The sequence below is a fragment of the Lagenorhynchus albirostris genome, chromosome 2, assembly GCF_949774975.1.
Source record: "Lagenorhynchus albirostris chromosome 2, mLagAlb1.1, whole genome shotgun sequence".
NCBI classification, from domain to species: domain Eukaryota; kingdom Metazoa; phylum Chordata; class Mammalia; order Artiodactyla; family Delphinidae; genus Lagenorhynchus; species Lagenorhynchus albirostris.
Window position 1 is genome coordinate 153,114,097 of NC_083096.1, and position 27,222 is coordinate 153,141,318.

General features: G+C 41.6%; 1 protein-coding gene across 13 annotated transcripts in view; it reads left to right on the plus strand.

The window, feature by feature from the left end:
* SCMH1 (Scm polycomb group protein homolog 1) overlaps positions 1-27,222 on the plus strand; it is a 187,336-nt gene that overhangs the window by 140,477 nt on the left and 19,637 nt on the right. For 10 of the 13 annotated variants that reach the window (XM_060140371.1, XM_060140366.1, XM_060140372.1 and 7 more), the window contains 4 exons: positions 2,991-3,223; positions 7,042-7,168; positions 22,276-22,476; positions 24,622-24,813. In XM_060140371.1, coding sequence (XP_059996354.1) covers positions 2,991-3,223; positions 7,042-7,168; positions 22,276-22,476; positions 24,622-24,813 — 753 coding nt within the window. The remainder of the gene's footprint in view (positions 1-2,990; positions 3,224-7,041; positions 7,169-22,275; positions 22,477-24,621; positions 24,814-27,222) is intronic. The other 3 variants (XM_060140377.1, XM_060140373.1, XM_060140376.1) reach the window with 3 other exon arrangements.

Genomic DNA, 27,222 nt, shown 5'->3' on the forward strand with positions numbered 1-27,222 from the left:
TTCAGCCATTTAACAGTGATGTGTTTTGGTATATTTTGGGGTTTTTTTTTTTTGTATTTTTGCTGCTTGTGGATTGCTGAGCTCTTTTTTCATTAGTCTTCAAATATTGCTTTTACCTCATTCTCTCTGTCTTCTCTCACTGGGATTATAGTTACTCATATTTTGGATCTACTGACTGTGTCCACATGTCTCTATTGCTCTAACCTGTTTTTTCCATATTTTTGCTTCATTTTGCATGTTTTCTATTGATTTTTCTTCAAATTCAGTAATTCTTCTGCTGGGTCTTGTCTGCCCTTAAATCTATCCAATGAGTTCTTAATTTTTAATATTGTATCTTTTATTCTAGTGTGTCCATTTAATTTTTTATATAGGTTCCAGTTTTCTGTGAGTATTACTTATCTTTTCTTACATTTTGTTCATCTTTTCCTCTACTTTTTAAAACCATATTAATTATGGTTATCTTAAAGTCTGCTTCATTATCTGGATCATACATGAGTCTTCTATTGTCTGTATTTTTCTTGATTACCAGTCACATTGTTCTGCCTCTTTTTATGTCATGTGTATATACATACACGCACGCACACACATGCACACACACTGGATATTTTATATAAAAGAACTGTTGAGACTCCAGCTGATATTTTCCATCAGAAAGAATTCTTCCTTTCCTCTTTCCTTTAGGCTAATAGGATAAGGGCCTGATCCCCTCAGTCTAATCATGGATTGAGCTAGTTCAGATCTGAATTGTACCTATGGTTCATATCCGTGTTCCTTGCACCTGGTCCCTCTTGGGCTCTCGACTGAGAACCTAATGGGTCTCCATCTTCATAGTCCTGAAAAACTGCAAGAGATTGTCCTACCCTTGAGAGGTTTGGGGCTTGGTTCTTTGACCCTTCAGTCCTTACAATTTCAAAATATGTCATTTATCTTGAAGAGGAGATCAGCTGTGCTAGAGGTAGACCTCCTCCTTCTAGTGGAACCTTGTCTCCTGAAATCACAAGATTATAGCAGTTTTCACTCTGCCTTTTTAGAAGCTCTCAGCCTAGCTTTGCAGCTCCAGTGTGCAGGCTCAGAACTCAGCAAATGTCCCTTGGGAAAAACTGGCCACACAGATGGAACTCCTCAAGTTCCAATCTGTCACAGAGCCTCTCTGATTTTTCTTTCCTCCAGTGGAGCTCCTCTGCACAGGCCAAGCCTGACTGTCGGTTCATGCCCAAATTTGGCAGATGTCCTCAGGAAAGTAAACAGTGTCAGCTACTCCAGGAGCCCTCTCCACCCAGGTCTGGAATTCCAGTTCATCTAATCCTCACGATTTTTACAACAATGCAATGTCTTTTAAAGATAATTTATCTGACTTTTTCTAGTTGCTGCATCAGCAATGTTACACTGTCATGATCTATAACATCCTACCTGGAAGCACAAGAAATACCATCTTCTACCTACCCACTGTAATTAGTTTATGAACTTGTCTCCCTAGTTCTATTCTTGTCCCCTCCCAGAACAGCCAGAGTGCTCCTTTTAAGTACACCCAGTCACACCCTGCTCAGAACCCTCCAGTGGCTTCCCTTTAGACTTAAAATAAGTTTGGATTCGTTTTCATGGTCTACAAAATCCCACACAGTCTTATTACTACTCCCTTTCTAACCTTATCTCCCACCACTCTCCCCTTCGCTCACTCAATTCCAGCTATACTGACCTCCTTTCCATTTCTCAAACACGTTAACATGTTTCCATCTCAGAATCTTTGCACTTGTTATATACCCTCTACTTGGATCTTCCTCAGATCTTCATAAGGCTTTGCCTTTATTTCATTTGGGAGCTCTGTGCAAACGTCACCTCCTCAAAGAGGACTTTCCTCACCCCTCTGTCTCCTTACCTTGCTTTAGTTTTAATCATAGCACTTACCTAACATTATACTGTATACTTACTTGCCTATTTTCTGTCTCCCCCGACTAGGAGGTAAGCTCCATGAGAGTGGAAACTATGTCTGTTATGTTCACTGTTCTACCCCAGTGCTTAGATTAGTGCATAGCCTGTAGTAAGTGCTTAATAACTTTGTGGAATGAATTAGATACCCCTTACCATGAAAAATTCTCAATTAAGGAGAAGAAGAATGATTGGAGTAAAACTGAAAGTACTCTGACATAGGTGTCTACAGAATGTTTTGGAGTAAGTGGAATACTGATGGAGTTGGGACATAGTCAGACAAGGCCTCAGTAAGGAGGTGGCCCTGGAGCTGAGTGTTGCAAACTGAGTACTGATGTATGTCTGACCAGGAAGAATAGAGAACTCAACATATATGAACGAATTGGTGTTCAGAAAACAGAGGAGCTAGAACATGGGGGTGGGTGATAGGAAATGACATCAGACATAACTGGAGAGCAAGGCAGGGGCAGAGTCACAAAAGTCTTTGGATATCAGAATAAAGAATTTGGACTTTACCTTAAAGGTAATATGGAGCAAAGATTTTTAAGGTAAGGAAATATGCTATCAGATGTATATATTTCCATGTGTTTCACTACTCCTCACTGCAATAATCACACTAAAACTTTAAGTAGATTGATATAGAAAATCCCTGATTTGGTTGTCAGGGCCCAGTTTCAAAACATAAGTCCTTATCCCAACTCACTGTATAACCTAGGGAAGGCATCATTGCCTCTTCTGGGCCTCAGATCTTCATTCTTAGCAGGAGAAGATTGTAGGTGAGATCCATTCCATCTCTGAGCCTGTGTTTATATGCTTTAACTAGATTCCTTGGGGAGAACAGTTTAATTTTTTCTGCATCTGCCAGAAATAATTAAAACTTCCAATTCTGGCCGATCAAAATTCAGTTCTCCTCTGAGATTTTCTACCATTTAGGTCAGATGCCAAGAAACTAGCTTCCTGGGATAAAACTATCCAAGCAGAAGTAGCAAGTCTTTTTTTCCCTCTGGCTGGGATGGGAATGCAAGTGGGAAGAGGGGGTGTTAGAATGAGTCTTTTTCTTGCAGTTGTGATTCCAAAGAATCCCTATCCTGCATCCGAGGCGAACACTGAGAAGCCCGGCATCCACAGCAACACCAAAACTGCCTTGGAGCCTCAACCAGGGCAGAGGGGGCGTAAACCAGGAAAGAAGCGGGGCCGGACACCCAAGCCCCTAATTCCCCATCCCATCTCTACCCCATCCAAGTCAGCCGAACCTTTGAAATTCCCAAAGAAGAGGGGTCCCAAACCTGGCAGTAAGGTAGGTAAAAATGTGGGTTTGCCAGCACGGGATAAATGGTTATGAAGGGGTAACTCATCCATATCCATCCATCTTAGAAAGGGATGTGTCTGGCCCTGTTCTCCACCTTGTGTATGCTTTTAAGAAGAATCTCCTATATTGTCATCCCTACGTTAGCTACTTACCTGGGAGTTGGTAATGTTGCAGATAAGATCGTATGGATAAGAAACAAATTTTTACTTTGAAAGTTACATTCATGGGAATTCTGGTCTAATATCTTCCATAGATGGAAGGCCCTGCTCCTAATTGTTTTTAACCTACCCAGAGTGGATGCCCAGGTATGTGAACAGAAAGAGAAAAGTGACTCTGTAAATGTATTTATTTTTCTGTCCCTGTACCTTCTTTTAAAAAAAAAGAAAAGAAAAGAAAAAGAAAGAAAGAAAATTATTGAATATTTACTAAGTATCAGGCTCTGCACCTGACACCACTATATATCACATGATCTTCACAAAACCCTTGGAGATGAGTAGTGTTAATGTTATTAAATAGTCAAATAAGTTGAGACTTAAAGATGTGAAATGACTTCGCTATGGTCACATAGCTAATAAATGGCAAAGGCTACAGAGATGGGTCTCCAGATCTTCTAGTTCTAAGGTCACTGCTGCCCTACCACACATTCACTCTCTCACATTTCCTGAGGGAGGTTAACACTTACCTCTGGTGTAGGAAAAGACTGCTTGGTCGAGCTTCACTGAGCACTGTTACTGAAAGTATCACCTTTTAGTCATGACCAGTTCTCCATGTGTATCTTCCCTAGGGAAACCATTGATATGAAACCTACTCAGCTGCTTCTCTAGGGCTTCCTTTGGCATCACCTTCTTTCTCCACTCACTTCTTAACTATCAGGGAATTTCTCTGCAACTCCCTCCCAAACTAGACTACCTGAGTTCCAGTTTAGAAATGATACCCAGTTCTCCCTAGGCATTCCTTTCTAATTTCATAAGTTCCTCCCTAGGTTTGGTTGGGTGGGTGGGTTTGTTTTGTTTATTAGCTCCAGCTGACCTCAGTCCTTCTCGAATATAAGCTCTTCAAGGTCAGGAATCTAGTCTTTTTTTCTCTTTTTCTTCTGCAGTGCCCTATATCCCAATCTCTTGGGAAATGTTCGGTATATGCAAGATGGATGGATGTATGCATGCATGGATGGATGGATGGATGGATTTTAGCGATGATGTTCCAGTTGAGATTATCTCTTATTTATTGGTTTTGAATTCTTGATGTCACATCCTAATCCTTCTATGTAACACATAATGCTCCTGATCTATTACCACTAAACCCAAACCCAGGGGTTCATTTTTGTGTCCATTACGGTCTTCTCATTCTCATGTTGTGGAGGAGAGGCTGAAGGCTCTAAAGATTCCAAGGCCAGGGAAGTCATGCTTTTGACGATGTGAAGGCACCTTGACAGATTAAAAACAGAGAAAACTTGTCTCTGAGGTTCCAAAGACAGAACCACAACCAATGAGCAGAAACTCAAGCAGACAGACTTTGTCTCAACATAAAAGGAACAGTTAAATCTATTTCAAAATGCAAGTAGTGATCTCCCATCACTAGAGGTATTTCATCAGGTGACTACTGGGAGGGATGTTTTCAAGGAGTGGAAAGTAGAAGTGTTAGATGGATAGTTGGATTAAGTAACCTTTAAGATCCTTCAAAACCTAAGAACTATGATTCTCTGATTGCCTCAGCTCTGCTTTCTCAGGAAGTCCTAACATAGTAGCCCAAGTCCTCTTTCTTTCCAGTCCTCCTGGTAGCAGTAATTCTCATCTAATACTGTACTTCATGGCATGGCATTTGACTCCCTAATTCCCTTTCCTGTCCTTTTGCCTATTCCTGTAAGTATATATGCCTTTACTTAACCCATGATATAACCCTCATGTTCATTTTTGAAGCAAAGTGGTCTTGTGACAAGAGCATAGACTTTGAGGCCAGACAAACTTAGATTTATATCTCATCTCCAATTGTTACCACCTGTGTGACTTTGGGAAAGCTTTGAGTACAGCCATGAGCCCCAGTTTTCTCACCAGTAAAATGGAGTTGCGTTAATATATGAATAGATATAATACATGTAAATGCACCTATCTCAAATAGTAATAAAGCTTTACATCTTTCTGCTTTTTTCTACAATATTTGGGAACCTAACTCACCAGGTTTGTTTCTTCAGGGACCCCATGAAGTCCTACCACCAACTCAATGAAGTTGAACTGGTATTTCCTTTCTTCCCTGACTCATTGCTTATTTGGATTTTTACTTGTGGCAATATCAAAAAATGAGAGGAAACATCCATATCCTGTGTGTGTGTTGAATGTTCTGTAAGAGTTTGCATGACTGCTTTCACAAGCAGGGCCATCCTAGAAGTCAGTCAGGTTTATACAGCTCCCACAGTGGACCCTACATGTGACATTCAGTAGGAAGGGATTTCTGGATCTCAGAAATGGTTATGTTTTCCTTGCATTCAGAAAGGCTTTTAGAAAACTGTTTCTTGGAAAAAGCCTTCTGAGATCTCTCTCCCCCAGAGACTGCCTGGACCAGCATAGAGGAGATACTAGATTCTTCTCAAATCATTTTTATTACTTCCCCCATTATTGGTATTCTATACTGTATGCTTCATTGAAAGACATTTATTGACACTTATCATATGCCGAGTACCATGTAGGAATGGTAAACAGAATCAGACCCTCAAGGAGCGCCAGGCTAATAGGGGACACCAGTATGTAAATATATATTGACAATACACTGTGATAAATGCAACAATACAAAGTACAGAAATAGCACAAAAGAGACAGTAAAGCTTATCCAGAAAAGCTTCCTGGATAAACAGATATTTATAAGGAAAAAAAAAAAAAGAAAGGGTATTCCAGGCAAAAGGGATGGTTTATTATTGTCAAGGCAAGGACCAGGTAAAACTGCAGGTTTTGAGAGAACTACTATAGTTAGAGATTACTGGAGTATAAGGTTTAAGATAAGAAATGACAGGTAATAAGCTGAAGAGGTAGGCAGGGGAAAGTAGTTTGTGGAGTTAGGGGAAGGGAGGTTTCCATTTTTCAACAGAGAGAAACAAACTAATATCAAAGTTGACTTAAGCCACAGCATTTTTTTTCCTTTTTTTTTGCTTTTTTCTGTCTAACTAATAAAGAACCTGGACTTCAGATGATAATATTGAATACAGTAGAAAAGATAGTGAATTAAGCTGTGGCTATACAGAAACCCAGAATCTTATACATATTTATTAAACATCTACTGTATTTGCAGCTTTGGGCAAGACGCTGTGTGGAAAAAAATATATATCATATGATATCACTTATAGGTGGAATCTGAAAAAATGTTACAAATGAACTTAGTTGTAACACTTTTAGGAAACAGACACACAGACATAGAAAACAAACTTATGGTTACCAAAGGGGGAAGTGCAGGGAGAGGTAAATTAGGAGCTTGAGATTACCAGATACACACGACTATAGATAAGATAGGTAAACAACAGGGTCCTACTGTATAGCACAGGGAACTATATTCAATATCTTGTAATAACCTGTAATGGAAAAGAAACTGAAAAAGAATACACATATATAAGTATATAACTGAATCACTTTGCTGTACACCAGAAACTAACACAACATTGTAAATCAACTATATATCAACTGTAAAAAAAAAAAAAAAAGATTAAAACAGTCCCATCCACAAATGTATTTCAGTTTCATGCGTGAATTAAGTACTAAGAATAGAGGAATGAGAAGAGAAGTTACCTATCATGGGTAGAAACTTTTCCCCATCCATTTTGACAGAGGAAACCTCGGACTTTGCTGAACCCACCACCCACCTCACCAACAACCAGCACCCCTGAACCGGATACCAGCACTGTACCCCAAGATGCTGCCACCATCCCCAGCTCAGCCATGCAGGCCCCCACAGGTAAGAGCAGATCACAGTATTAGCTGCAACAAGCCCCAGGCCCCAGTGTCTATATTTTCTCTTTTACTGTACCGATAATTAGCCCCCTATCCATTTATAAATCTAAACAGAATCTTAAAAAGAAATTTTTTTAACTTTGAAATAACTTCAGAGAAACCTCCATTCTGTCAAAACAATCAAAGAAACTTGGGTAGATGTTCTGTGAACTCAGCGTTGGGGATCTGGGGCACGGGGGTGGGGTGGACATGGGGCCAGCACCAGGAGCTTCCTGGCCCAGTTTATAATTATACCCATCCTTTCCAGTTTGGGGTGCTCCCTCTTTAGTGATCCCTTCCAGAACCCTTCCAGCACAATAATAATTCTGCCACCACTCATATATGTATGACACTGCTCTGTTTTTTTTTTTTTAATGTCATTGATGGTGGCAAATCTTGGTGCTGTGAAAGTATTTCAGTGCTCGTTTGATTCAAAGCAAAATCTGGTAACTAAAGTGGGTGCGTAACCACCTGGTTGTGCGTATCTGTTCCCATTTTGTAAACTATATATGGAGGTAACTCTAAAAGAGCTACCCCTTTAGAATAGATAAACATAGATATACAGCCTCCCTGTGGGGTAACTAAAAAGAACAATACTCATTTTTTATGTCTAAATTAAGATACATATGTGAAACCTTACTTTTGTTACTCTGCAGATACTCCATCTTCTTAGGGAAATCTAAGCAATTGGAATGATCCCCATGGAAGTTAGGGTAGTCTTTTTCTTAGGAGTTGAATTTGTCTCCACCCAAATCCTAGAATGTTAGCACTTGAAGGGAAGGCCAGCTATAGTTTCCTCCCCAAATAACCTTTGGAAAACAACAGAGCCTGCAGTGGCATTTATGTCCAGCTCTAGTCAGGGTACTATCATGTGATTTCTCCAAATGTATCTTATGCATCTAGCCCCAGCTAGTTACTGGGTTTGCTTAGTCCAAAAGTGGCATTAGATTAGTGAACAAAGCTTAGGAGCTTTGACCCTAAGCTCCATGGAAGAGGAAGTAAAGATAGATGAACACCTTGGTGAAGATACTGATTACATTTTTCAGCCTCATGACACGCCCCCTAGGTGCCTGCATACCTGCTTGGTTTACTCCATATCCTTCTAAATATCACTTAGGTGCCTGGATGCCTTTTTAACAAAACCTAGAAGATTCATAGCAGTGGGAGCTTCATGACTGTGCCTCACTTTTCGGTTTAAATGATGTAGACCATCTCTTCTGGCAGTCTCGAAGCTGACAATCCCTCCCTTGGTCTGAATCTCATAGCCTAGGAAAAGTGGCAGCTTGACTTTGTATCCCTGTTTCCTGTTCTTGGCCAGGCTATCGCAGTCCTGACTGATCACTGTTTCACCACCCCAGTTGGACCTTTGCTCTTTCTGTGTGACCTTGATGTCACTTCCTTTTCTGAGCCTCAGTTTCCACACCTATACAACGATACGATTAGTCCAAGTTACCTGTATAGACCCTTCAAATGTTAACAATAAAAGCTATTATAGGGACTTCCCTGGTGGCGCAGTGGTTAAGAATCTGCCTGCAAAGGCAGGGGACATGGGTTCGAGCCCTGGTCCGGGAAGATCCCACATGCTGGGGAGCAACTAATCCCGTGCGCCACAACTACTGAGCCTGCGCGCCTAGAACCCATTGCTCCGCAGCAAGAAAAGCCACTGCAATGAGAAGCCCATGCACTGCAATGAAAAGTAGTCCCTGCTCACCGCAACTAGAGAAAGCCCACGTGCAGCCACAAAGACCCAATGCAGCCAAAAATTAATTAATTTTTTTAAAAGCTATCATAGATTGAAAGCTGTGTGCTACACTATATCCTTTATTACCAACCTTTTGGGGTTCTTTTAACTGCACAACACTTTTTAAGAGTTATTTTGATCAGAGCTATATACATGCTAATAGCCTAAAGGAACAATAGGCCTACAAGAATTATTACAAAAACAAGACGAACAGTCCCCTCTATACCCCTGTCATTTACTTCTCACCAAAGGCAATCACTTTTAATTTAGCTGATTCTTTTATTTATCTCCATATATGTAAGTGGAATGTTTATATTGCTTTTTTTTTCTTTTTTTTAGCTTGAGGCATTTTCAACTGACAACACACTTTAACTCTTCCTTTTCATTTTTTTTTTGGCAACCCAGGATTTAACTCTTCATCTCCTTACCCGTTAACCCACCCACACATGCTTGTGTATCTTAATACTATGATATTATAATTGTGATTAGATTGAAATTCATTCATTTGTATTGTAACTTGTTATAGGCTATTCTCAGTTGAACTGTAGAGTACTATGATTACTTTTCCTTTATTGTACAAAATTTTGTTTTAGAGTAAATCTTGATTTCTTTGTTATGTGTTTATTTTGCTATATACTTATTAACTCAGCCTTAAACTCTCTTACTGCCATATACATCTTTCTTTATGTTCAAGCACGTTTTATATTCTATCCATTTCAAACTCTAAAAGAAATCTCTGCTGGAGCCTTCTGAGTTCCTTGACAACCTCTTCACCTCTCTTTTGTGTTATCCCCAGTTTGCTCCTTCCCACATCTTTATTTTCCCATGTAATCTTTCTTAAATTTATATCTTTCGTTTTGTGTGAAACCTGTTTATTCCCTTTGAAGCTTCTCTTCATCCCCATTATTCTGAAATTTCACCTAGGATGTATTTTTACCTACCATGTGGACACATAGTGTGCCTATTCCATTATTTGATTTCTTGAAACTTTCTTAAATTCATCAATGATTTTCTCCCACTTTTTCTCTATTCACTGTTCCTGGCATACATGTTATTCAGATGTTGAACCTCCTGAAGTCGTCCTCTATATTCTTGACCCTCTTTATTCTTATTCCTATTCTCTTTGTCTTTTTGCTCAACTTTCTTCAAGCTTTCCTCAACTCTGTCCTCTAAACTTTGTATTGAGTTTCTTGTTCCTGGCATTTTGCTTGTAAAAGTGTCATTATTTATTACTCTAGTGGCATTTTCCAAAGGGTATTTGGTAGAAAACCAGTCCTGCAAAATGCTCTGCATAAAGGGATTTTATATACATTTAGGAATTTGGTCACATACATTTAGGAAAACCTTACACTCTGCTTACCCACTCTTGGATGTTTGCATCGGCTATGAAGAACTCTTTTTTGTTTTCTGAACTTTTTACTAGACTGTTTTTTTTAAGTACAGGAGGTACAGAGCTTTCCCGTATACCCCCTGCTCCCACACATGCATGGCCTTCTCCATTACCAACATCCCCCACCAGAGCAGTATGTTTGTTTCAATTGATGAACCTGCACTGACACATCATTATCACCCAAGGTCCATAGTTTACCTTAGAGTTCTCTCTTGGTGTTATACTTTCTATGGATTTTGACCAATATATAATGACATGTATCCACCATGATAGGATCCTACAAAATAATTTAACTGCCCTAAAAATCCTTTTTGCTCTGCCTATTCATTCTTTCCTCCCCACTAATCTCTGGCAACTAGTGACCTTTTTACTGTCTTTATAATTTTGCCTTTTCCAGAATGTCATAAAGTTGAAATCATTCAGTATGTAGTCTTTTCAGATTGGCCTTTTCACTTAGCAATATACATTTAAATTTCCTCTGTGCCTTTTCATGGCTTGATAGTTCTTTTTTTTTTTTTTTTTTTTTAGTGCTAAATAACAACATACCATTGTCTGGCTATACCAATAGTTTATCCGTTCACCTACTGAAGGACATCTTGGTTGTTTCCAAGTTTTGGCAACTATGAATTACGCTGCTATAAACATTCATGTGCAGGTTTTAGTGAAAACATAAGTTTTCACTTCCTTTGGGTAAATACCAAGGAACGCGATTTCTGGATCACATAGTAAGAGTATATTTGGTTATGTAAGAAATTGTCAAACTGCCTTCAAAGTGGCTATATCATTTTGCGTTCCAACCAGCAGTGAATGAGCGTTCATTTGTTGCTCCACATTCTCGCCAGCATTTGATGGTGTCAGTGTTCTGGATTTGGGCCAGAACAAATAGGTGTATAGTAGTATTTCATTGTCGTTTTAATTTGCATATCTCTAATGACATGTAGAGTAGAGCATCTTTTCATATACTTATTTTCCAGTTGTGTATCTTCTTTGGTGAGGTGTCTATTAACAACTTTGGCACATATTTTAATCAGGTTGTTTGTTTTCTTATTGCTGAGTTTTAAGAGTTCTTTGTGTATTTGGATAACAGTCCTTTATCAGATCTGTCTTTTGCAAATAATTTCTCCCAATCTGTAGCTTATCTTCTCACTCTCTTGACATTGGCTTTCACAGAGCAGAAGGTTTTAATTTTAATGAGTCCAGCCTATCAATTATTTCTTTCAGGGATCCTGCCTTTGGTGTTATATCTGAAGTCACTGGCATACCCAAGGTCATCTTGGTTTTCTCCTATATTATCTTCTAGGAGTTTTATAGTTTTGAATTTTACATTTAGGTCTGTGATCTATTTTGAGTTAATTTTTGTGAGGGGTGCAAAGTCTATGTCTAGGTTCCTTTTTTTGCACGTGGCTATCCAGTTGTTTCAGTACTATTTGTTGAAAAGACTGTCTTTGCTCCATTGTATTGCCTTTGTTCCTTTGTCAAAGATCAGTTGACTGTATTTGTGTGGGACTATTTCTGCGCTCTCTATTCTGTTCCGTTGATTTGGCTATTCTTTTACCAATACCGTACTCTCTTGAAGTTGGGTAGTGTCAGTCCTCCAACTTTGTTCTTTCCCTTCAATATTGTGTTGGCTCTTCAGGGTTTTTCCCTCTCCATATAAACATTAGAATCAGTTTGTTGATAGCCACAAAATAACTTGCTGGGATTTTGATTGGGATTGCCTTGAATCTATAGATAAAGTTGGGAAGAATGGACATCTTGGCAGTATTTTCTTATCCATGAACATGGGGATATCTCTCCATTTATTTAGTTCTTTCTTGATTTCGTTTATCAGAGTTTTGTAGTTTTGTAGTTTCCTTCATATAAATCTTGTACGTATTTTGTTAGATTTATACCTAAGTATTTTATTTTTGAAGGTGCTAAGGTAAATGGTATTGTTTTTAATTTCAAATTCCACCTATTCATTGCTGTTATATATGAAAGTGATTGACTTTTGTGTATTAACCTTATACTCTGCAGTCTTGCTGTAACTGCTTATTAGTTCCAGGAATTTTCTTTTGTCAGTGCTTTTGCATTCTCTACATAGACAATCATGTCTTCTAACAGATAAAGGGGGTTTTATTTCTTTCTTCCCAAACTGTACACCTTTCATTTCCTTTTCTTGTCTTATTACATTAGTTAGGACTTCTAGTACAATGTGGAAAACTCGTGGTAAGAGAGAACATCCTTACCTTGTTCCTGATCTTAGTGGGAAAGCTTCTAGTTTCTCACCATTAAGTATGATGTTAGCTGTAGGGTTTTTGTTGATGTTATTTATGAAGTTGAGGAAGTTTCCCTCTCTTCCTAGTTTTCTGAGAGTTTCCATCATGAATGGGTCTTTGATTCTGTCAAATGTTTTTTTCTGCATCTATTGGTATCATGTGATATTTCTTCTTTAGTTTGTTGATGTGATGGATTACATTGATTTTCAAATGTTGAATCAGTTTTACATACCTGGGTTAAACTCCATTTGGTTGTAGTGTATAATTCTTTTTATATATTGTTGAATTCAATTTGCTCGTATTTTATTAAGGATTTTTGCATGTATGTTCATGAGAGATATTGGTCTCTAATTTTCTTTTCTTGTGAAGTCATTGTCTGGTTTTGGTATTAGGGTAATGCTGGCCTCATAAAATGAGTTAAGAAGTATTTTCTCTGCTTCTGTTTTCTGAAAGAGATTAGAGAGAATTGGTAAAATGCATTTTTAAATGTTTGGTAGAATTCTAGTGAATCCATCTGAGCCAGATGCTTTCTGTTTTGGAAGGTGATTAATTACTGATTCAGGTTCTTTAATAAATATAGGTCTATTCAGATTGTCTTTTTCTTTTTGTGTGAGTTTTGGTAGATTGTGTCTTTCACCAAATTGGTCCATTTCATCTAGATCATCAAATTTGTCAGCATAGAATTATTCATAGTATTCTTTATATTACCCTTTTAATGACCATGGACCTGTAGTGATCCATGTAGTGATCCATCTCTTTCATGTCTGATATTAGTAATTTGTGTCATCTCTTTTTTCTTATTAGCATGTCTAAAGGCTGATCAATTTTATTGATCTTTTCAAGGAAGCAGCTTTCCTTGATTTTTCTCTGTTGACTTCCTGTTTTCAATTTCATTGATTTGTGCTCTAATTTTTATTATTTCTTTTATTATGCTTACTTTGGATTTAATTTGCTCTTCTTTTTCAAATTTCCTGAAGTGGAAGCTTAGATTATTGACTTTAGATCTTTCTTCTTTTTTTTTTTTTTTTTTAATTTATTTTTATTTTTGCTGTGCTGGGTCTTCGTTTCTGTGCGAGGGCTTTCTCTAGTTGTGGCAAGCGAGGGCCACTCTTCATCGCGGTGCACGGGCCTCTCACTATCGCGGCCTCTCTTGTTGCGGAGCACAGGCTCCAGACGCGCAGGCTCAGTAGTTGTGGCTCACGGGCCCAGCTGCTCCGCGGCATGTGGGATCCTCCCAGACCAGGGCTCGAACCCGTGTCCCCGGCATTAGCAGGCAGATTCTCAACCGCTGCGCCACCAGGGAAGCCCGATCTTTCTTCTTTTATAGCGTATGCATTCAATGCTATAAATTTCCCTCGATTCACTGCTTTGGCTGTATCCCACAAATTTTGATAAGTTATAGTTTCATTTTCATTTAGTTCAAAATATTTTTAAATTTCTCTTGAGATTTCTTCTTTGACCCATGTGTTATTTAGAAATGTGTTGTTTAAGCTCCAAGTATTTAGGGATTTTTCACTTATCTTTCTGTTACTGATTTCTGGTTTTATTCCATTGTGGTCTAAGAACAGACATATTATATGATTTCTGCTCTTTTAAATTTGTTAAGGTGTATTTTATGGCCCAGAATGTGGTCCATCTTGGTGTATGTTCCATGTGAGCTTGAGAAGAATGTGTGTTCTGCTGTTGTTGGGTTAAGTAGCCTCTAATACCAATTATATCCAGTTTATTGATGGTGCTATTGAGTTTAACAGTGTCCTTACTGCCTGCTGAATCTGTCCATTTCTGATAGAGGGATATTGAAGTGTCCACCTGTAATAGTGGATTCACCTGTTTCTCCTTGCAGTTCTATCAATTTTTGCCTCCTGTATTTTGATACTCTGTTGTTAGGTGCATACACAGTAAGGACTGACATGTCTTCTTAGATATTTGACCTTTATATCATGTAATGCCCCTCTTTATCTGTGATAACTTTCCTTGCTCTGAAATCTGCTCTGTCTGAAATTAATACAGCTACTCCCACTTTCCTTTGATTAGTGTTAGCATGGCATATCTTTCTCCATCCCTTTACTTTTAATCTATATGTGTCTTTATATTTAAAGTGGGTTTCTTATAAACAACATAGACTTGGGTCTTGTTTTTTGATCCAGTTTGAAAATCTCTTTCTTTTAACTAGTTTATTTAGACCATTGACATCTAAAATGATTATTGATGTAGTTGGATAAATATCTACCATAATTGTTACAGTTTTCTATTTTTTTGCCTTTGTAATTTGTTCCTATTTTTGTCTTCCACTCTTTTTCTGCCTTTTGTGGTTTTAACTGAGCATTTTATATGATTCCACTTTTTCTCCTTTCTTAGCATATCAGTTATATTTCTTCTTTTACTTTTTTAAATGATTACCCTTGAGTTTGCAAATAACATTATAACTAATCCAAGTCTGTTTTCAAATAACACTATACCACTTCACAGATATAATAAGAATCCTAATTCCTCCTGTCCATCCTTTGTATGATTAGTGTCATTCATTGCACTTAGACATGAGTATGTATAAGCATGTACATATATATATACATAAGCATACACAAATACATCATTACTATTTTTATTTTGAACAAACTGTCATCTGTTAGATCAGTTAAGAATGAGGGGACTTCCCTGGCGGTCCAGTGGTTAAGACTTCACCTTCCAGTGCAGAGGGTGCAGGTTCAATACCTGGTTGGGGGTCTAAGATCCCACATGCCTTGTGGCCAAAAAACCAAAACATAAAACAGAAGCAATATTGTAACAAATTCAATAAAAACTTTAAAAATGGTCCATGTCAAAAAAAAAATTTTTTTAAAAAATAATAAGTTCTTATTTTGCCTTCACCTATTCTGTCTCTGATGCTCTTTTCTTTGTGTAGAGCCAAGTTTCTGACCTGTTATTTTCCTTCTCTCTAAGGAATTCCTTTAACATTTCTTGCAGGGCAGATCTACAAGCAACAAACTCCATCAGTTTTTCTTTGTCTGAGAAAGTTGTTTTGTTTTGTTTATAAATTTATTTATTTATTTGTTTTTGGCTGTGTTGGGTCTTCGTTGCCACGCACGGGCTTTCTGTAGTTGCGGTGAGCAAGGGCTACTCTTCGTTGCGTTGTGAGGGCTTCTCATTGCGGTGGCTTCTCTTGTTGCAGAGCATGGGCTCTAGGCGCATCACTGTGCCACCAGGGAAGTCCCTGAGAAAGTTTGTGTTTCTCCTTCACTTTAATTTTTCGAGGGATAGAATTCTAAGTGGGTGGGTATTTTCTCTCAACACTTTAAATATTTCACTCCCTTCTCTTCTTGCTCACATGGTTTCTAAGGATGTAATTTTTTTATTGTTGCTCCTCTATAGGTAAGATGGTTTTTTCCTCTGAAATCTTTCAAGATTTTTTTAGCTTTGATTTTCTGCATTTTTTAATGTAATATGCCTACATGTAGTTTTTTTGTGTCATTTATCCTGTTTGGTGTTCTCTGACCTTCCTAATCTGTGCTTTGGTGTTTGACATTAATTTGGGGAAATTCTCTGTCATTATTGCTTCAAATATTTCTTCTATTCCTTTATTTCTTCTCCTTCTGGTATTCCCATTATGTGTATGTTACTCCTTTTGTAGTTGTCCCACAGTTCTTGGACACCCAGTCTATTCTGGGTGGAGGCTTTTTTTTCAGTCTTCTTTTTTCTTTGCTGTTCAGGTTTGGAAGTTTCTATTGAGATGTCCTCAAGTTCAGTGATTCTTCCCTTGGCTGTGTCCAGTCCACTAATTAGCCCATCAAAGGCATTCTTCATTTCTGTTACAGTGTTTTTGATCTCTAGCATTGATTTTTTATTTTCTTAGAATTTCCATCTTTCTGCATACATTGTCCATCTGTTTTGCATGCTGTCTGCTTTATCTATTAGAACACTTAGCATATTAATCATAGTTGTTTTAAATTTTTAATCTAATAATTCCAGGGACTTCCCTGGTGGCTCAGTGGTTAAGAATCCGCCTGCCAATGCAGGGGACACGGGTTTGAGCCCTGATCTGGGAAGATCCCACATGCCGCGGAGCAGCTAAGCCTGTGTGCCACAATTACTGAGCCTGCGCTCTAGAGCCCATGAGCCACAACTACTGAGCCTGAGAGCCACAACTACTAAAGCCCGCGCGCCTAGAGCCCGTGCTCCACAACAAGAGAAGCCACCGCAATGAGAAGACCACACGCCGCAACTAGAGAAATCCCGTGCGCAGCAACGAAGACCCAACATAGCCATAAATAAATAAATAAATAAAAATTTTAAAAATAATAATAATTCCAACATCCCTGCCATGGCTGAGTCTAGTTCTGATGCTTGCTCTGTCTCTTCAAACTTCATTTTTTTGCCTTTTAGTTTACCTTATAAATAGGCCTTTAGTAATAATGGTAAGGTATGAGGGGAGGAGAAGTATTCTATAGTCCTATGATTAGGTCTCAGTCTTTCGGTGAGACTGTGCTCTTGGACTGTGAACTTTACCAGTGCTTCTTAGTCCCCCTCATGCCCCTTAGATGGGACAGGATGGCTGGAGGGGGCTGCAGTTGGTTATTTCCCTTCCCCCAGGTAGATTAAGCTCTGATCAAATCCCAGCAGATTAAGTTCTGGTAAAATAATTTCTCCTGAGGGTAGGCCTTGTTAAGAAGGACAGAATGCTCTGGCATATTTTTAAATGGCTCCTTTTCCCCCCTCCCACTGCTGGAAGCATGAGGGCATTTTTCTCCGATATTCACTGTGAGAACCTGGTCGAGCTTCTGGAGGTAAAACTCACAAAAGTGTGGGACCACCGGCACCCCATGAGTGGATCCCCCCTGGAGTTTTTAACTCTTAGACTTGTTCACACAGAGCTTCCAGTAGGAACTCTATAGTTTAGATTTTCCTACCTCTGCACGAGTTCCTGTGGCGGTTTCTTTTTAGTAAATTGTGAGTCTCTGTGTTCACCAGTCTGTCTCTTGGTGGGGAGCAGCAGTTTGCCCTGTGACCTCAGTTCTCTGATGGATCTAAAAAGGATAGTTGATTTTGCAGGTTGTTCAGCTTTTTACTTGTTGTCAGGATAAAGTGGCTACTTCCAAGTTCCTTCCACGCTGACCCTTCTCTGAATCTTTTCTTCAGCCTCTAATTCTGATATCATGGATGCAGTAGAAAACCAAAACATGACAATATACAAAAATATCTTTATGACCTTAAGATTGGGAAGGATTTTTAAAATAAGACAATAAGCATAAATTAGAGAAAGTATGTAACCTTTATATTCCTGGAAAAGGTAATATCAGTATATTCGACTGTACTGTAATTAAAGCAGAGGCAGCTCATCTCTCTTCCACATTGCATCAGTTGAGGTGGTTCAACTGGGGCTGTTGGATCCACTTCCAAGATGATCCATCCATGCGGCTAACAAAATTGGTGCTGGCACGGATGCCTCCAAAAGGTGTCTTGGGCTTCCTCATCCCAGGGTGACTGGATTCCAAGAGCAAGTGTCTCAAGAAACAGGAAGTGGAGGCTACCATTTTCTTAAGGCTTGAGCCCCCAAATCAACAGAGCATCATTCCCATATCATATTCTATGGATCAAGCGGTCACAGAGCCCAGATTCAAGAGAAGGGGAGTAGACCCCACATCTTGCTGGGAGGAGGGTCAAAGAATTATGGACCATATTTTAAAACCACATCAGTCCACTTTCTGGACATAAGTTATTTACATTTTTACCACTTGGAAGATTTATTCTTCCCCTTGCAAGATGCCCCATTAAAGGTCTCATCCCTTACAACATTGGGCTCCAGATCTGGCATCTCATCATCTAAGTCAGATCCAGGTGCAAATGAGACCTCTCAGGTGCAGTTTCTCAGATATAGCTCCTTGAGTGTAGTTCTTCTCAGACCGAAGACCTGTGACCTAAAGAAACATGTTGTCTACTCCCCACATGCCCAGCATACGGTGATGGGGTAGGCATAGGATAACTTATAGATACATTCATTCAAAGGGGAAAAAACCCAGAGGCACATAACAGTCACTGGTTTATAGAAATTCTGAAATCCAGCTGGGCATATGTTGCCAATTCCTTAATTAGATCCAATACTACTTTCTGGGAGTTGTTTCCATGGCTCTTTGGTTTTGTCCTCTGAATCATCCTTCCTTTTCCATAGGAAATCTGAGATTGCCTTCTCAGTCTTCCTCCTGATTGTAAAAGGTTGGGGGTTCAAAGAATTCTTTCCATTTTGTACCATCTCTGCCCCTTTTAATCTGAGCTAGCAATGCTTCTGCCAGAATGATTCTCTTAGAAACTTGAGAATAGAAGCCTAAAAGGTCTTAAGAAGGCTGTCAGTGAGGGCTTAAAGGAAAGTGAGGAAAATCTTATTGGAAGATGGCGGACAGGAGACACCTGCTAGGTAGTGATGGAAAGTCTGGTAACACTGTCACCTGCAGTAACATGGAACTAGGAAATGTACCTGATGAACTCAGTGAAGTATAAGGAGATTTCCAGACAAAGTAATGAAGTGCCACCTGGCTTCTCACTGCCTATGATAAAAGTGTAAGATGAGAGAGATGAGCTTCAAAAACAAACATAGCAAATAAAAAAGTCCAGGACTCACAGTCTGGAAATGCTTCTCATTTCCAGTCTCTCCAGAAGGCAAATAGTTCTAAATTAAGAAAGGGTCAAATCCAGAATGGGACAATAAAAATCTTTCATTAAGATGTCAGAATGATTTAAGACTATGCTTCATAGTCTCTTTCAGACCAAAAGGCCCTCTAAAAATCGTAAGGGCAAGTCTCACAGATACTCTTCCTTAAACAGTAAGATTTTTACGGATCTTAAGGGCATTGTCTCACAGCAGCTATACAGGAAGCCCAAAGTAGAGACGGTCTTATCTTCAAGAGATTTGTGATTGCGGCTTTTAGCTAATGAAGTAAATTTCAATAGTGTTCATAGAAAACCCCCCAAGTTTCATTCTGGTGGAAGCATTGCCACCTCAGACGAATAGCGCCAGAGATAGTGCAAAATAGACTAGTACAGAATCCTTTAGACCCCAACGTTTTACAGGCTTCTATTCAAGGCCCTTTCAGCTTCACTCACATTCTTTTTGTGGGCTTTTATGCTTCTTTCTGCTTCCAAGTCCCAAAGCCAATGTCACGTGTGTTGGACTTCTGTTACTGTAGCACCCTATATCTGATACCACATTCTGTTCCAGTAATCTTTTGCTACATAACAAACCACTACGAAACTTCATGGCTTAAAACAACAATGTGGGCAGCGCTGGGTGGCGACAGCTGGTCTCTCTTCCCTGCAGTGTCAGCAGTGGTGGCTTGACCCCGACTGGAGGATCCACTTCCACCACAGAGCTGACAGGTTGGCTCTGGCTGTTGGTTTCTCTCCATATGGACCTCGCCACATGTGGCTTTGCCTCCTCACATATGCCAGTTGGGTTCCAAGAGTGAACGTCCCAAGAAAGAAGAAGTGGAAACTGCCAGTTTCTTAAGGCCTGGGTCCAGAAGCTGGCACAGCGTCATTTCCACCATGGTTTCTTGGTCAGGCATCACAGAGATCAGTGGAAGGAATGTCAAGGAATCTGGGAACCACAGTCTTTGGAAGGTTTTATCCTTTGGCTTTTGTATTTCACCCTTTTAATCCATATAGAATTTTTTTTTAAATCATCACTGAACTGGTTATATTTTTTCCTTTTTATGTGCTTTAATTAAGTAAAATTTACATACAGTGAAATGTACATATCTTAATATACAATTTGATGAGTTCTAATTAATGTAAGCAGCCATGTAGCCACAGCCCCAGTCAAGATAAGAGTCATTTCCGCCACCCTGGACGTTGCCTCATGCTTCCTTACGGTCAGCCTTCACTCTCGCCTTTATTCTGATTTCTGTCACCATAGGTTGGATTTTACTGTTCCTGAAATTCATGTATAAATGGAATCAGATTGTGTGTACTATTTTGTATTTGGTTTCTTTCACTCAAAATAATGTTTTGAGAAGCATTCGTCAATAGTTCATTCTTTTTTAATGCCAAGTGGTATTCCAGTAAATAAATATACCACAATTTGTATATCTGTTCTCTTGTTGATGGACATTTGGGTTGGTTCTAGTTTGGGGCTATTATGACTAACCTGCTGTGAACATTTTAATAAGTGTCTTTTCACAGACATAATGTTTTCACTTATTTTCATTACTCTTTTCTCTTTGAGTTCCTCATTTTTATTTGTTTTGTTTTCAGTGAAAGAGTCATATTATGACATGGAAATTCTAACCATTTCTTAACAGGCTTCAGCCAGTTCTTCTTTTATTAAGTCTACCTTCACACCGACCTGCAGGGGCCCCTGCCCATTCTTGGGCCTTGTGTGAATTATAAAGACGGAGCAGCTTGGCTCTCATCATTCCCCACTCTTGGTTAAGGATTCAGCATTCTTGGGTCTGCTGAGTCAGTTGCTACTTTGTCACTCTGCTTTCCAGCTTCCAGAGTTTTAAGTTGTCTCCTTTCTTGTTATCTGGCTCATTGTAGTGGGTTTTAAGAGAAAAAAGAGTTAAATATATATTTCAATGCATCTTGTTTACCCTTTTCTTTTTTTTCCTTTCTTTCTTTTTCAGCCATCACCTTCCACATCCTGCCTCTCTCTTTTTGTTTTCTTCCCTCCATCTTGCTTCCCCTTAGATTTAGAATGACGACGGTGGAAGAATCCTCAGGCAGCATCTGGCTCAGCCCCTCCATTTTGTGGATGGCAAACCTGAGGCCCAAAGAGGACAGCAGTCCGTCCACAGCCCACACAGCTGCTGCTCTTACCTTTTTGCCTTTAATAACAAAAGAGACTTTTTGCCCTCCTGTCCTTCAGTTAGTGAGCCAGGACAGTGTGAAGAAGCAGGGTACCCCCTACTCAAGTGGAAGCCTAGAAGTCAGGTCAGCAGAAGGAATGCCGTAGCTGGCCAGGCAGCTGCGGGTCCTCTCTGGAGACCAAGAAGCAAGTCTGGGTAGGACTGCCTCTTTCTTCCGTGCTCGCCCTGCCTCTGCCCTAGCACAGTGGCAGGTGGGAGGTTGCAATTAGGAGAGTGCCCAGCTGTCTTGACAGGAGAAAGTACTGAAACAGAGAAATACATAGGTGGGACCCTCAGGTCCTTTGCATGTTTTTCTTTATTCCAGTTTTCTCCTATTTTCACTACTTTCTTTGAGCCTGAGTGTTGATGTAGAAGATAACAAAGGGACTCTAAGGCCCAGAACAGAAGGCAAGGAAAGTGACTGCTGGATTGACCACTCTAAGTCCAAAGCCAAACACACACAAGCACTAATATTGCCAGAGCCCCCAGCTCCATACACAGAGCATGTAAGAGGTACCAAGAATAGATAAGGCAACCAAGGACCGATACATCTGGAAAGTTGCTTAGATCTTCTTTTCAGCGAACAGAAGACAAAGTGCGAGTTCTGTGCCTTGGCTGGTCTGGGCTGTTCTCCCAGCAGGCTGCGTTCCCAGAGCTTTGGTCATGCAGTTTGGGCTGGCAGCAGCTGGGTACAGCCACCCTCTACCCCCTCCCACGGTGTTTCACAGCTTAGCAGCTGGGAATCCTGTAGAGACCAGAGCCAGGGTATGAAAGACGAGGAGAGCACTGTTGTCTGACTTCTCTACCCTGGATACTCTATAAGCTGCTTTGATTCTTTGTCTCCTGCAGTTTGTATTTACTTGAACAAGAATGGCAGCACAGGCCCCCACTTAGATAAGAAGAAGGTCCAGCAGCTCCCTGACCATTTTGGGCCAGCCCAAGCCTCCGTGGTGTTGCAGCAGGCTGTGCAGGCTTGCATCGACTGTGCTTATCACCAGAAAACCGTCTTCGGCTTCCTCAAACAGGGTCACGGTGGTGCAGTTATCTCAGGTAAGCGCCCCTGGGCCGGTATGGCTCCTAGTCAGAGGAGCGGGCCTTTTCAACTGGCTGATTTCTAGCAAGGCATCCTGGTTTCTACTCCACACCTGGAGGCTCTGGAGAAATACGAAAGTATTCCATTTCTCAGAGAGTCCTCATTTTCAACTCCCAGAGCCCCTCCAGGTCTTCTGCATGTCGCTGCCAAGTAGAGTACCCACGCAGACTCTGTCTCCTTGCCTAGCCTCTCCCATACAGAAAATACATGGCTGCGTTGCTTTAAAGATGATCACAAGAAAAAATCCAGAGGAGGCTGTATTGTGGAAACAGTAGAGTTTCTCCAGACTGCCATAGCCTCCTAGCTGGCTTCAGGGAACCACAGAACTCTTCACTCATTCTTTTGACTCCTTAGCTTCCCAGTCCTAAGCCAGCCCTGATACAGGGGAATTGAATCTCAGGGCAGAGTGGGAAGAATCATCCCTCTCTTTCCTGCTATGAGAGTTTGAGTCAGTTGCACAGAGTATGGTTTTTTGGTTTGTTTTTTTTCACTGAGAATAGTCACTTTTTCTGCTGTGCCCTGCTCTGTTTCAGTTTTCCTAAGTCCAAAACCCCATTCTTACCCACCAGACCTGTGAAGACTTGATCTAGAGCCTTTCAATCTTTATTATTTTAAATAAATTTATTTATTTATTTATTTTTGGCTGCGTTGGGTCTTCATTGCTGCATGTGGGCTTTCTCTAGTTGCGGCGAGCGGGGGCTACTCTTCACTGCGGTGCACGGGCTTCTCACTGCGGTGGCTTCTCTTGTTGCGGAGCACGGGCTCTAGGCATGCGGGCTTCAGTAGCTGTGGCTCTCAGGCTCTAGAGCACAGGCTCAGTAGTTGTGGCGCACGGGCTTAGTTGCTCCGCGGCATGTGGGATCTTCCCGGACCAGGGCTCTCACCCGTGAGAGAGTGAGATTGGCAGGCAGATTCTTAACCACTGCACCACCAGGGAAGCCCCAGCCTTTCGGTCTTAATAGTACACTACTCCGTAATCTCCTGCCCCTGCCCTCTAACTAGTTGCAGTATCCAGCCTCAGGAAACCCAGCTGACATGGAAGACCCCATAAATACCACCTTTTAGCAGACATTCATTGAGTCCTTACTCTGTGTTAGAGGTTATTGCCAGACACTGGCCAGGGGAAGGGAAGAAAAGAAGATGACATGGTCAGGCTCTGCCCTGATGGAAAAGAAAGACTAGCTCACAGCTAACTGTGGGAGGTGTTATATAATATGTGAGAAATGCATGCAGGGTGGTGTGGGAGACCGGATGAGGGAGTAATTGGCTGCATGGAGGATGGGGGCAGGCAGGGAAGGAATTGCTATAAAAGGCTGAAAACTGCATGGGAAATCAAGCCTCCCTTTCCTTCTGAGGCCGAGGCCTCTGCCTGGCCTCTCCTTTGCTTCTGTGCAGCAGTCTACAGGGACCCGGCTTTCTTTACCACTTTTCTTTAGCAGCTCTCACCCACACCTTCTCTAGGGTTCTTCCTCTGCCCCAAAATTCGTTCCTGAGAATGACCTATCTCCCCATTTCCTTCCTGCCCTCAGAGACAGATGTAGAGGCCTTTTGCTTGTTAAGGATTATACAGATACATTTTGAATAGAAATAGGTGGGGACTTTAAAAGAAAATCAGGCATGGAATAGTTCCAAATGTTGCCGAAATTCTAGTTGCCCTTATCCAGATCAGATTGAACGCCTCAGCCACTGCTGGCAATAGCTGTATTCTCCTCTTCGGCCCAGCTTCTCTGTTCTTGGGCAATTCTTATGGAAATGGAACCCCAAATGAACAGATTTCCTGGGGGAGGCCCAGCCAACTGATGGAGCAGATAGAATTATGTTCACAGTTGTTTCACAGGCTAAGTAAAATCATTCCAGAGCCCCAGGTGCAACAGACCTGCCCTGGCCACTCCCATCATTGCAAGCCCTGGAGTTGGAGGCAAAAATCAAACCCTCAAGGGAGGGAGGGGAGGGGAAGGAGGGAGGAAACCTGGGCACCGATACTGATTGCCTCTGTGTAACCAGGGAAGCCTGAGGCAAGCAGTGGGCTGGACTCCTCCTGCCCTGCCTGCGCTGCTGAGCTGAGGAACTGACGGCTCAGCCCTGTTCGCTTAACTCCACAGCCGTGTTTGACCGTGAGCAGCACACCCTCAACCTCCCAGCCGTCAACAGCATCACCTACGTCCTCCGCTTCCTGGAGAAACTCTGCCACAACCTTCGCAGTGACAATCTGTTTGGCAACCAGCCCTTTACACAGACTCACTTGTCACTCACCACCACAGAGTACAGCCACAGCCACGACAGGTACCTACCAGGTAGGAGCTGGGACGGGGTCTGGGCTGAGAAAGGGGGGCAGGGTAGTAGCTGTAGCAGCAGCAGCGAGGGCCCAGGGCCAGCCCTCAGACCTGCTAGCCTGGCACCTACTACCGCAAGATCTGGTTTTCTGTCCCTTAACTTTGCCGTGTCTGGCACTTTTTGGTCTCCTCTCATCTGTACTGTCTCTTCAGGATCTTGTCTGCTATCTTTAGGATTAACCCTCTTTCCTCTGGATTTTTATCCCTAAAAAAATGGTGGTTCATGATTCTCCTGAATCTGCATGTGGAGCCACCGTGAAGTCACAGGACATCTCCCCGTGTGAGTCTGGCAGCAAAGGCCTAACACAGAACTCCCTCGCCAGCGGGAAGGTTTAGTCTCAGGCTGCAGATTGAGAAATTTGCTCCCGGTGATTGGCCATCCACTCTTTCCTTTGGCACGCGGCCATAACTCCTCCAGCGCCGCCAGTCGAGCAAGTCAATTCAAGTTCCTGCTGTTTCTAACTAGGCTGGAAAATAACTTTCTTAGTTAACATACCAGACCCACAACAGGAAAGCGGATGCCACGTGGCCGGATCAGTGACTAAGCACTTCTGAGAGAGGTTTGAGTGAATGGAACTCAGCATCTCTAATCTGGAGCACAGGACACAGAACAACGGGGAGGGAAGGGAAGCTTGGCCTTAAACGTAGCAAGGTAGGTCATTATGGGAGAGGGAGGAAAGGCTCTTTAAAAGAGTCCTGTGGACCTTGTCCTGGCCAGAGGAATAGAGGGGCAGTGCTGTCAGCGCTGGGGCTGTGCTGCCTGGTGATGGGGGAGCGTCACTCCAAAAGGTGGTCCCTTCTGACCTGCACAAGTCTTGTTCCCACACTGTCTTCCCTGTTGTCTTTTCATCATTGTCAGAATCACTCCTGATAAAAGTGCCACTTGTGGAAGAATGTGCTGGGGAAGTGACTGCTCACCTGTCACCCCCCATCCATTGCCTCTATCTGTACTGCTCCACCCAAAGGAGAATTGCTTATATGACTTGCAGGCAGGGCAGAAAGATGCCTGAATTTCAGACGCTCCTTCTGGGGTCCCCACCATCTGGTCCTTGCGGACATATCTGTGACCCCCTCACTGACCCTTTTCTTCAGAGGGAACTTCTCATCTGACCTACTCTAGATTGCTTTCTTTCAGCGTCACACTCTCTGAGAACAGAAAAGGGATTCTTACTTGTAGTTAGGATATTGCCCTGGGAGTCTGGGCTGGGCACGGTGGAGTTGGTGCACACAAAGGCAGGTTGTTACATATCCCCTGCTGCTGGCATTCAGGAACTCTGAGCTGCACTTCAATAATTAAAATTAGCCCTGCCTGAGATTCTGGAAGAATGGATACACGAGAGAGGGTAGCATGTCCATGAGTGTAGCTGCTAGTCTAAAGAAAGATTTCTCAAAGAAATAGGAACTCAGAATTCTTTTTTTTTTTAAGCATTTCTTTTTCTTTTTTTTTTTTTTAAGTAATTTATTTATTTATTTTATTTTTGGCTGCGTTGGGTCTTCGTTGCTGCGCACAGGCTTTCTCAGTTGTGGTAAGCGGGAGCTACTGTTCGTTGCAGTGCGCGGGCTTCTCATTGCAGTGGCTTCTCTTGTTGTGGAGCACTGGCTCTAGGCACGTGGGCTTCAGTAGTTATGGCATGCGGGCTCAGTAGTTGGGGCTTGCGGGCTCTACAGCGCAGGCTCAGTAGTTGTGGCGCATGGGCTTAGTTGCTCCGCGGCATGTGGGATCTTCCCGGACCAGGGCTCGAACCTGTGTCCCCTGAGTTGGCAGGCGGATTCTTAACCACTGCGCCACCAGGGAAGCCCCAGAATTCTTAAATGCAGTAACACCGCTAACAACCAAGAGAAACGCACTGGTAGCAGCATGCAGAGGCTGGTAGGGGTGTACATCATGGGCCTGCAGTCGTGATGGTAGTTTGGGATTGGGGCGTGTGACCTTTCCTGGGAATTCTGTTCCAGTTTTCATCTCTCTGATTCAACTACCAGACAAGAGGAAGCAGGCTTTAGCCACTCTTCCTTCTTGCCTCACCAGCTAAGAAGAGACAAAGACCAGGGTTATCACCTTCCGCATTGGCTGCCCCGCTTCCCTTCCCTCTTTTTCAGACAGATTCAGCCAGCTGTCTGTGCTCTCCTATGATCTCTAACCTCTGTTTCTCATAGTGGGTGCTCAACAGCTTGACTGCTCTCACCCTAGTTTCTGTTTGCTTCCCTGAGATGTTTTAACTCTGCCCAGACAAACTAGACCTTTGCCTAGATTTCTGACTCTTCTGTGCTCCCTCGCTTATCTTTTCTGCCTGCCTACCTCCCTCCCTCCCTGCCTTACTGACCCTTTGCTCCACCTCTGATCATTTTTCATTTCCTACAGTTTTCCGATTA